Here is an 11,281-nt window from a genome sequence, read left to right on the forward strand (position 1 = left end):
GCTGGGTGAGTGAGTGGCACAGGACAGTCACTTGCTAGGGTGGATGGCTGTCCTTACTCTGGGCTAAATAAACAGTTCTGCCATTCTTCCCTGGGTCTGACCCCCTTCCCCACCCCCAGGCCTGCAGGCCCCTGCAGAATACCAATGAGGTTCCTGAGATCTCAGGGAAAAACAAGGCTTCTTTGTCCAAGGGAGCTATGGAGGGCTCTGTCCAAGCCCTGACCCTGTGCTGGGGAGAGAAGGAACAGTGGGGTCACTGACCTTCCCCTCCCCCCATCCTCAGGCTTCAGAGACCTTCTTTACTAGAAGAGTCTAAGAGTTTGGGGGTGGGAAAGAGTTGCATAGACAGAGTAGGAAAGCACTGTTTATTTCCAAGCTCCTTTTATTGACTTACAGGATGCATTTGGTATCTTAACCTGTTGAGAAAGAGGAAGATCAATTTTTCTAACAATGATCAATTTCATCTGCTGTGTCTTTCTTTCTGGTATATACATGTGTGCATGTGCACATTTGCATGCATGCGTGCACATTCACGTACACACACACACACACACACCCCATGGGCCAGCTCTGATGAAACACTCTTCCCAAACATTATTGCAAAGTTCATACTAAGTAAACTCTGCCTCCATTTACAGCAGCACAGCTACAAATTGATTGCTTTTCATAGAGGCCAAATTTTCTGAAAGTCATTCTTCAGTTTTTGGAAAAGGATGAAAATTCAGTTCTGCCTCAAATGTTAGCTACTTACTCTGCTTGCTTCTGAAGCTCCTGAGCCTCATCTCTGGTGTCACATACCAGAATCTTTGAGGAAGAGGCTCTTTGAGGACCAAGGAAGGGTTGTCATTTTATGGGATGATGGGTAATAGGACTCACTCATTCTGTGGCTCTGAGAACAGAGATAAATGCCTTTACCTCAACTTTCCCATCAGAGATAATTTGGTCCTTCAAAATCTGTTCACATTGCATCAGCCATGCAAACCAACAGATGTTTAAGCACATAGGGCTAAAAAGAAACTACTAGTATTAAGAGGGTTGGGCAGAGGACTCCCCTAGTCCTTGCTACAATGGTATGGACAAGTGAGCTTTGAATAAAAATTCAAAAGTAGAAATTAGCACAATTTGCTTTCTTTTTATAAGGAGTTCCAAAGTACTTTTTCAAAAGCAGCTTCTCAGCACATCAGCTGTATATTTGTATATAATCCATATATATATGATATATATATACAAAATAATTCATATATCATATATATTGTATGATATGTGAATAGATGTATAAAACCAGATAGCATATGTATGTGTATCTGTATCTATATCTATATTGATATCGATATCGATATTGATATAGGTATAGATTTGGGATATGGCCAAGTGGCCAGAAGGAGCCATCCTTTCCTCATTTAGTCAGCCATTTACTTGACATTTGTTAAGTTTTGCTCCATGTGGCACTTAGAACATGGGGCTAGTACCTGGGGCACAGCTGTTCTCAGAGCCTATGACTTCTTGTGTGCCTTTCCTCTTTCTCAGCAACATTGGCATGGGGCCTGGGGTAACAGGTCTTGGGATCTCAGGGACTCTTAGCACTTTCAGACACCTGTGTTCCCAGGCTTTGGTGTGTTTTTGTCATGCCAGAAAGATGTTTCATGCTTTTCTGACTTTGTATAGAGTTTTTTTGTAGCTGTTTTGACAGAACTCCAGTGTAGGCCTGAGGGTGCAGACATTGGCCAAGCTGCAATATAGGGGGACAAATCAGTCATGCAAGGTGTTAAAAAATCATTAAGCTTGCATTTTTATTACTGTGAACAATAGTCACCCTCCCATTACTATCCCCTGCTCCCTGCCAATTTCCTCCTTTCCATTGGACTGCTGTCCACATAACATTCTAGATGATGAAGAAGCAAGCATTCCATGCAGCAAATACACACAGTATTCAGGAATATCAAGGAGCATGCAATTTCCAAAGTTTCTCCCACCTGGAATGCTCTCCAAGGCTCAAATCTTGTCTGACAATACCAATATCTCTGGCTTGCACCCATCCCTTCCTGGAACTCTTAGTTACCTTCTGTAACCATTTCCTTGGCTGTCTGAAATTGTTAGTTGAAAATATTAGATCTACCTAGCTCATTATTCCTTAGTAAACAAAAGACTCTCGTATGGCACAGTCTATGTCTTATGTTTTCACATCCCACATAACACCTAGCACAATACTGGGCAAATAGTAAGTACTCCATAAGAGTTGATAAATGACTAAAACAAACAAATCAGAATGATAAGAAAAGAGAGGATGATTGCCTAATCTCCCTAGCATGCTACTTCAATGACTAATTGTTATTAAAACATTTTTTAAATGTTTATTTATTTTTGAGAGACAGAGTGCGAGTGGGGGAAGGGAAAAGAGAGAGGGAGACACAGAATTTGAAGCAGGCTTTGGGATCCAAGCTGTCGGCACAGAGCCTAACATGGGGCTTGAACTCGTGAACTGTGGGATCATGACCTGGGCCGAAGTCAGATGCTTAACAGACTGAGCCACCCAGGCGCCCCTTCAATGACTAATTATCAAACAAACAAACACATACATTCTAGGAATTAAAAGTAAGGATTTATTTTCACAAGTAAACTGAGAGTTGCTGGAGGGGTGTTGGGTGGGGGATGGGCCAAATGGGTGATGGGCATTAAGGAGGGCACTTGTGATGAGCACTGGGTTTTTTATGTAAGTGCTGAATCACAAAATTCTACTTCTGAAATCATTATTACACTATATGTTAGCTATCTTGGATTTAAATAAAATTTAAAAATTAAAAAAAAAAGTCCAAAAAAAGAGAATACAGCTAAGTAATGGTTTTGGGGTCAATCTCACATTCCAGAAGCCTAAAGCTCAGACTCTTCTGCTTTTGGAATCTGGGGTGACTACTCCATCTGTGCATGTGAGCATGGGCCTTGACTTGTCTGACAAAGAAGTATGAGTGGCACAAGCTACACAGGGAACATACATGACTTTTCCCCTTCTTCTTCCTCAGGCTTGTTGGAGTGCTGTGCAAGATGTCTTGTAGGGGCCCCCTTTGCTTCCTTGGTGGCCACTGGATTGTGTTTCTTTGGGGTGGCACTGTTCTGTGGCTGTGGACATGAAGCACTCACTGGCACAGAAAAGCTAATTGAGACCTATTTCTCCAAAAACTACCAGGACTATGAGTATCTCATCAATGTGTAAGTACCTGTCCTACATGAACCCTTCTTTCTGTCTCTCCCTGGAGACATACAGGACTCATCAGTACCTTAATGATTAGTAGGAGATTAGTGTGGAGCCAGACAGGATTTCTGAGTCTTCCTTCTGTTTGCAGATTTCACCTGTGCCTCATCTAAGGTCCTAAATGGGGGGAAGTGCCAAATTCAGAAATGGGAGGGTTGTCTGCTGGCCAGTCCACTTCTCATTGCCCCTTCACCCCCACCGCACTTGCTTTGCTCCACATGTTCTAACTTCTGCCCATAGGGTTAACATTGACTCAGTTGGAGCCTCTACAGTGATAGGTATGGAGAACTCAGGGAAGGTCCAATGACTGGACAGATTGGGGCTGCTGCTCTTGGTTTGATATACCATTTGATTCTGCTCAGGCCCCCGTACTAAGACTTTCCTGTTCCTAGAGCATATTAGGCCCCTGTTCCTTCATCCATCCTCCTCCTGGTCTAGTTCGTCTCTTCTTTCTCCTACTGAAGGAATATCTCTGAAGGGTCAGGCCAAGGAGAATACAGTCCTAGTTCTTCAGGTCACAGGGTAAGCAAGGGGTGGGTGGAGGAGTATGTGCTATTGGCCACACTCTTTGTCTTTCTTTACTTCAATAAAGATAAGGTGGAGAGGTTGAGGAGGAACCTAGTGATTTTCCTAAAGAATCCCTAGCCTTGTTTAGGTGCCCACTCAAGTGTCCACCTCACTTTTGCAAGAAGGGCCCTAACTGGGTCCTCAATAAGATTTCCTGATATATTTTGTCTATATGTTAATGCAGGATCCATGCCTTCCAGTATGTCATCTATGGAACTGCCTCTTTCTTCTTCCTTTATGGGGCCCTCCTGCTGGCTGAGGGCTTCTACACCACCGGTGCAGTCAGGCAGATCTTTGGCGACTACAAGACCACCATCTGCGGCAAGGGCCTGAGCGCAACGGTAACAGGGGGCCAGAAGGGGAGGGGTTCCAGAGGCCAACATCAAGCTCATTCTTTGGAGCGGGTGTGTCATTGTTTGGGAAAATGGCTAGGACATCCCGACAAGGTGATCATCCTCAGGATTTTGTGGCAATAACAAGGGGTGGGGGACAATTGGGCGTGAGTCTGTGGCCTCATCCCCACCTAAGGCTGAGCCCTCTCTAGGGGCTTGGCTTTTGAGTGAGGAAGTGATGGCTACAGCCGAACGAGAAGGTCAGGAAGAACGTGGTGCCCAGCTGGCTTAGCCTCAACTTTCAAAAGTTCCCTAGAAAATTTCATCCAAAAAAAAAAAAAAAAAAAGAAAAAAGAAAGAGAGAAAGAAAAAGCATGAGTTTTGTGGACACTTCATACAATCAGACAATTTCTAAGACATCTGTTGGTATTCCTTTACTCTCCTCTTAGCGGGGACCACAACAAGATTAGATATGACTGCCTAACAGTCTAAGATGCTACTCATGGGATTGAGATACAGGTGCTTGATCTGAGAGAGAGGGTGGATCATGGAAAAAAATAATTGACTCCAAGGAGGAATTCACAATATTCTGGGATTTTACTCTGTTGGAGGTCCCAGAGGGAACTAGCATAGATCTGCATTTTTAATGCTTCATCTTTGAGGACTATCCATGCTTCTACTGAGATACACATTGGTTTTCCATCTCTAGAGTTAAGATCCTTTGGGGGTTGACTATCTATGGATTATAGTGATGTCTTCTGTGGCCAGCAGTTGGCTTAGAAAGGTTTTTGTATCTGATATTTAAATCTCCTATTGGCTTTGCTCAATGACTAGGGATCAAAAGTCCTATGACGAGGAACATTTTCTAAGCTCAGCCTAAGGTTTGAGAAATGGCACGACTTTCTTTCAGGATCTGTTTTGATTTCTTTACACCTTATCTGCCAAAAAATCTCCTGAAGCCTCTCTAACCCAGGGATCCTCCTCACTCCAACCCCCACCCATTTCCCCCACCCTCCAACACACTTGGGGCCGGTTCTCTAGTAGATACTGCCAATGACAGTTGGCAGAGGTGCCCTGCTTACTAATTTCATTTGGTGGAGATCTCTGGAATCTGCTTTCATATCTGGCACATGCCATTCCAGGATCTCCTAGTTTGTGTTTCAACATCTCCAGGCTGATGCTGATTTCTAACCACCCCATTTCAATTGTTTTAGTTTGTGGGCATCACCTATGCCCTGACCGTTGTGTGGCTCCTGGTGTTTGCCTGCTCTGCTGTGCCTGTGTACATTTACTTCAACACCTGGACCACCTGCCAATCTATTGCCTTCCCCAGCAAGACCTCTGCCAGTATAGGCAGTCTCTGTGCTGATGCCAGAATGTATGGTAAGTTAGGATATGGGTGCTTTGTCTTCCTACCCCCTGTGAAAGCACTATATATTTTGTCCTTTACTTAGAATAATGAGGATGGTAATTATAGGGGAAAATACTATGGATGCCTGGCTCTTAGTTTTTTAATCCTTCTCCACTGAAATTGTAGAGACTTCTTCCCTTGAAAGGGAACTTCTTTTGGAAGTGGTGGGAATTTTCTTGGCTGTTCACACTGCTCTAGCCTGGTTGACTGTTTTTCCCAACCCAGAAGCAGCACATTTCAAAGACAAAGACCAGATTACACAACTGTTCAGTACCACCTTCTTCCTCTTCTCCTCCCTCCCCCCCACCTCCTCCTCCATCTCCTCCTCCTCCTCCTTCACCTTCTTCTTCTTCTTTGGCAAATCTTTACAAAAAAAAGGGATTGTGATTGTTAGTAGGACCCAACTGTTCAGCCAGAATGATTAAGGATAGAAGAAGGGCCCTGAAAGAAAATCGTCATGGAGCCCCACAACTCCACAACTCACCCTGGTTGCCTTGTGTGTCTTATTCAGGTGTTCTACCATGGAATGCTTTCCCTGGCAAGGTGTGTGGCTCCAACCTTCTGTCCATCTGCAAAACAGCTGAGGTGAGTGGGCCATTTGAGTTATTTTACAATGGAATTGGCTAGTACCATACAAATTTCTACACAAGGCCTTCAATTTTAAAAACCACAACTTCTCTTTGCTGGATTTTGAGTGTAGCTGTTAAAACATCTATTTTCCCTAGAGCTGCATAGAAAGCTTTCCATTCCAAGACTTACTTCCTTAAAGGAGAAATTTGTAGCTTTAGGAAAAGATAGAGCTTACTGACGAAACCCCCAAATGAAAAATTTTATTCTTTTAGTTAAAAACCTTATCAAGAAAATGATTTGTGCATAGAGACACTCATAGGTTTTACAAAACACTTTCATTTGGAATCTTTCCATCTGTAATGAGAAGTAAAAACAAAAAGTACATTTGAAAGGGAAAACACTGTATTGGGAATGGATATCATATACAAATGAGGCAGGGGAATAAAAGTAAATCTTGAGGAAGATGGCAGTAACTTTAAAAGTTAAAAACTTTGTGACTTTAAATTTTGGAATCCTGGATATAACTGTCGGGAACCGGTTGATTAAAATATTTTATGAGTATTCCGTGCTCTGGATGCTATGTGACTAGGTGTTGTGATGTATATTAAAGAACAGGAGACCTGGGACACCTGGGTGGCTCAGTCGGTTGAGTGTCTGACTTCGGCTCAGGTCATGATCTCACAGCTCGTGAGTTCCAGCCCCGCATCGGGCTCTGTGCTGACAGCTCAGAGCCTGAAGCCTGCTTCAGATTCTGTGTCTCCCTCTCTCTCTACCCCTCCCCTGCTCACACTCTGTCTCTGTCTCTCTCTCTCTCTCAAAAATAAATAAATGTTAAAAATTAAAAAAAAAGAACAGGAGGCCTATACTGAAAGAGGTGGCAATTTAGTTATAGATGCAGAATTAGCACAAAGATGTTAACATATTTAGAAAGCTGCATTCATGATTTACAGAAGAACATATTTTTGCGGTTGCAAGAAACTTTTCTCCCTTTTGCATTTTCTTGCAGTTCCAAATGACCTTCCACCTGTTTATTGCTGCATTTGTGGGAGCTGCAGCCACACTGGTTTCCCTGGTGAGTTGTCTGAATGATCTAAGCAAATAAATGGTCCTGGGATAGCTTGGGTACAGCCATGCTGAAAGGCAAAAAGATAGATTCCTAACCTTGAAATGCTGTAGAGAAGCTCCTGGGAAGAGACAAAAAAAGGTATAGACTATGAACTTCTACTTTGGGTTACCAAAGTGGAAAAACTTCAGAAATTAGACAGGAACAAGCAAAGTGGTGTGAGGAAATAAGGTAAGAGATTAATAGTCAGAAATGATATTTAGCATTTACAGAGCATGTAATATTGCCAAGTACTTTGCAATCATAAATTGCAGTTAATTCTCAACACACCCTGGTCAGATGAGTGACAAGAACATTGATACATTACTAAACATGATTTTCCAAAGCCTGGAATTCAATATGCTGTAAATATGAATCCACCTTGGGCACTCTCCAAAGGATTTAGGTACTCTCCTAAAAATACTGGGAGGACCTTCTAACATTATTAAAACTGTTATTACTATAATGTGATTCTATGCCCCAGGTCCTGCTGATGGTGTTACAGTGCAGTGTCAATGGAGTGCATTCATTGTTCAGATCAAAAACCTAGGGCACTGAAGGGTGAGGAATTTATCTGTAGTCATTAAATGAGTAGTGACTGTTCAAGGATGAGCTTGCAAACCCCCTGGCTTCTACTGCTGAGGCTTTTATACAAACCTGAGTTGTTCCTCATTCTGTAATAGATTAAACAGGGAGGATTGTACTGCATGTTGTGGCTGTGTGTCTGCAGCAAGCAGCCTGTGACTCCAGATCACTCAGACATGTGGATAGCATGATGGCAGAGCCCATGCATTGTTCACTTTATTGAGGAAAATCCAGTGCCAGGCTTAACATAGGTGAAAAAAGTCCTTGTTGAGTTGATTCTCTGGGCCTGAGCCATTAGAAGGAGATGTCTCAGAGAGGACTTCTAGTCAAGTATGTAGGACAAAAGCCTGAGACACGCTGCTTTTCACAGATAAGGGGTTTTTCCTTTATTTAACTGTTTTTATTTCTATCCTTCCTCATTCCCAAAAAGCTTTAGAGGAGGGAGAGCTTTCTTTTCTACTCTCACTTGCATTTTCTCTTCTGTTCCTACAGCTCACCTTCATGATTGCTGCCACTTACAACTTTGCCGTCCTTAAACTCATGGGCCGAGGCACCAAGTTCTGATCTCCTGTAGAAATTTCCCTTTCTCTAATAGCAAGGCTCTAACCACACAGCCTACGATGCTTCATCTCCCATGTTAACTCTTTGCCTTTGCCACTGACTGGCCCTCTTACTTGATGAGTGTAACAAGAAAGGAGAGTCTTGTGGTGATTAATGTCTCTCTATGGACTCTCACCTCTTATGTACCTCTTTTAGTCATTTTGCTTCACAGCTGGTTCCTGCTAGAAATGGGAAATTCTTCAGATGGTGACTCCCCAACTGCAAGTCACAAAGAAATGGAGGCTGTAATTCAATTTTCAAGCATCTCCTGAGGACCAGGAAATGTTTTCTTCTCACAGGGCACTTCCACCGATGGAAACAAAGTGGAAAGAAAGATACTCAGGTAGAGAGAAGGGATGTACCTGGTCCCTTTGACACCTATCAGGGCCAAATACATTCTCCTTGGTGTACGAAACAAAGAACCTACTTCTGTCTCCCTCTTACCACTGAAGATAGAAGAAAAAAAATGCAGACAAAACAATAGGAGCATTTGCCCAAATCTACCTATTGCAGCTGGGAGAAAAGGGTCAAAGCAAGGATCTTTCACCCATAGAAAGAGAGCACTGACCCTGATGGCGATGGACTATTTAAGCCCTAACTCAGCCAACTTACTTATAGCATAAGGGAGCATAGTGTCTGTGTAGCCCAAGGGGGCACTTGGCCTTACACCTTATTAGAGAAGAGAGGCAAGGTGTTGTCAGCATCTTCTCACTCCCTTCTCCTTGATAACAGCTACCATGACAACCCTCTGGTTTCCAAGGAGCTGAGAACAGAGAGAACCTAGCTCATATGAAATAAAAAGACTGACCGAAGGAGCAGCAGTTGTTAGTGGCTAACGGTGTAAACTGAGCTAGCCCTCTGGTAGACACAGGATAGCTAACTCTTCAGATAGCGTGTCTTTTTTCTGTTGATTAGTTGTATACTCTGGCCTCTGTCATATCTTCACAATGGTGCTCTTTTCATGGGGTATTATCCATTCAGTCATAGAGGATAATTAGAAGATCTTGATTTGTTTCAGAATGATGCATATTTCACATTTTCCAATTTGTTTATCACTTTTTTTGGGTTGTACCAGAAAGGTCTAGGAAATGATTCTTTGATTATGATTCTTTAACAGATGAACATTGAACATTAAACATTGCAAATAATATTTAAAATTGGCTAGTCCCATGCATCTACTAGATTTTCTCCAAATTATTCTGCTCTTAGTTGAAACAGATTTGGTGAATTTGAACCTCAATTTGAATAACTTATTTGATTGTTCTTTTTATGCTAGTGGGGGGTGATTTGATTTAGCAGTGTTACCTTGGTGTGTAAAGAGTCAGGTTTAACATCCAGGTTATTCTCCTAGTATAGATTATATAACCAAATGCCTTAGCCATCAGGCTCCATGGAAATGGAAATATGGAAAGAGTTTGAAACTTGAATATCTCCCAGGTTTCAGGCTTCTCTTTCTGTGTTTGTTAACTTTGGGTTAAAAAAGAAAAGGCTGAGTGGTCTTTATCAAAAGAAAGATTTTATGGATATTACTGTAGATGGCTCTTTTGTTTTAAAGAGCTACTTTGTTTTCCCTCCTCCAAAGTGGTTTCAGCAACGTTTAAGGAGATGTAAGATATTTACAAAAATATACTTAATATTTGTCTTCAGACCAGTATACAAGATAAGCTTCAAGGCTGCATAGAAGGAGGAGATGGAAAAGATTCTGTGAGAAACCAATCAAGATCAAGGAAAGTGAAGTAATCCATATCTTGTGTTTTGTTTTGATTTAATAACATAACAAATAACCAACCCTTCCCTGAAAATCTCCCATGCATACATACACACATATACACACATGAAGAGAGTTAACTGAAAGTGTTTCCTTCATTTCTGATATAGAATTTCAATTTAACACACATAAAGGATAAACTTTTAGGAACTTATCTTACAAAATGTATTTTATAAAATTAAAGAAAAATAAAATTAAGAATGTTCTCAAACATCGTGTCCTTTGAATTAATTATTTTGTTTAACCCCACAATAGAAACTCGAATAATTAGACCTTTATTGTGCTGTGTTCAAGAAGCTCATTTATTTTTCAGGTCACCCAAGTCATTTTCACAACAATTTTCTGAAATATAGAATAGATAAATCACTACTGTTTTTATAGCTTGAAACAGAGTCTAAGTAAACCCAGTAGGCACATATCTGAGCTTGGACTAGAACTCAGGTGGGCTTTTTTGTTTTTTGTTTTTGTTTGTTTGTTTTTGTAGAGTTCAGGTCTTAATGTGTGAGAACTTCTAGTCAAATATATAGAGCAAAAGCCTATATGCTTGGACACACCTGTCTTAAGGTTGTTGTTTTTTTCTTCTAGAAGTGGGGCTTCAGAGTGTTTTGTTCATTCAGGTTGAAATATGGTTACTTCTTTAATATGATAATGGTGCCCCAGCCCTGGTGTGTTGAGGATTAAGTTATTCTTTCTCTTTCAATTGTTTGGATGTTCAGTGGTTCATACATGAATAGTGCTTAGTTTTATCTGAAAAGTACTGGATAAAAGGTTTAAGGTAGGGGCAGAGCAGATATGGTAAGGACAATGTAAATTTAAACAGTCTGTGGCAGGGCACTATTAAAGTAAATTAGTGACACCTACTACCTTGAATGGCCAGTCCACTCACTAGCTCAAATAGCATTTAATCCTTTTTACAACCCTAGGCTAGAATATGGCATTCTTGGACAGCACTCTAATGATCAGCCTAAAGAAAGTGGCCTTAAAATGAGCTGCAGATTCATTGTTCCATAGTTGCATCTGGCAATGAGCATGACTGTAGAGAAAGGCGACTTTACCTGGAGGCAACAAGATAGTCATCAGTTAAGGAGCTCCAATCGAA

The 11,281-nt window shown here is 41.5% G+C and overlaps 1 protein-coding gene across 1 annotated transcript; it reads left to right on the top strand.

Annotated features, from left to right (window-relative positions):
• The first annotated feature begins 2,959 nt into the window (after positions 1 to 2,959).
• PLP1 (proteolipid protein 1) lies at positions 2,960 to 8,378 on the top strand. Its single transcript, XM_047082147.1, has 6 exons — positions 2,960 to 3,204; positions 3,999 to 4,155; positions 5,361 to 5,529; positions 6,069 to 6,142; positions 7,134 to 7,199; positions 8,307 to 8,378. The coding sequence occupies exons 1-6, from the start codon at positions 2,960 to 2,962 to the stop codon at positions 8,376 to 8,378; spliced, it is 783 nt and encodes a 260-aa protein (XP_046938103.1).
• Positions 8,379 to 11,281: the final 2,903 nt, after the last annotated feature.

This window comes from Lynx rufus, unplaced genomic scaffold (genome assembly GCF_022079265.1).
Source record: "Lynx rufus isolate CCGP_SWC_20201006 ecotype Redwood Valley unplaced genomic scaffold, mLynRuf1.p SCAF_19, whole genome shotgun sequence".
Classification (NCBI taxonomy): Eukaryota; Metazoa; Chordata; class Mammalia; order Carnivora; family Felidae; genus Lynx; species Lynx rufus.

What these genes read in the sequence shown, in the direction of transcription:
- PLP1 (XM_047082147.1), top strand. Translation starts at nt 2,960, where the DNA reads ATGAGTGGCACAAGCTACACAGGGAACATACATGACTTTTCCCCTTCT. An exon ending in TATGAGTATCTCATCAATGT is followed by an intron (nt 3,205 to 3,998) that starts GTAAGTACCTGT and finishes ATGTTAATGCAG; the next exon opens with GATCCATGCCTTCCAGTATG. An exon ending in CCATCTGCAAAACAGCTGAG is followed by an intron (nt 6,143 to 7,133) that starts GTGAGTGGGCCA and finishes ATTTTCTTGCAG; the next exon opens with TTCCAAATGACCTTCCACCT.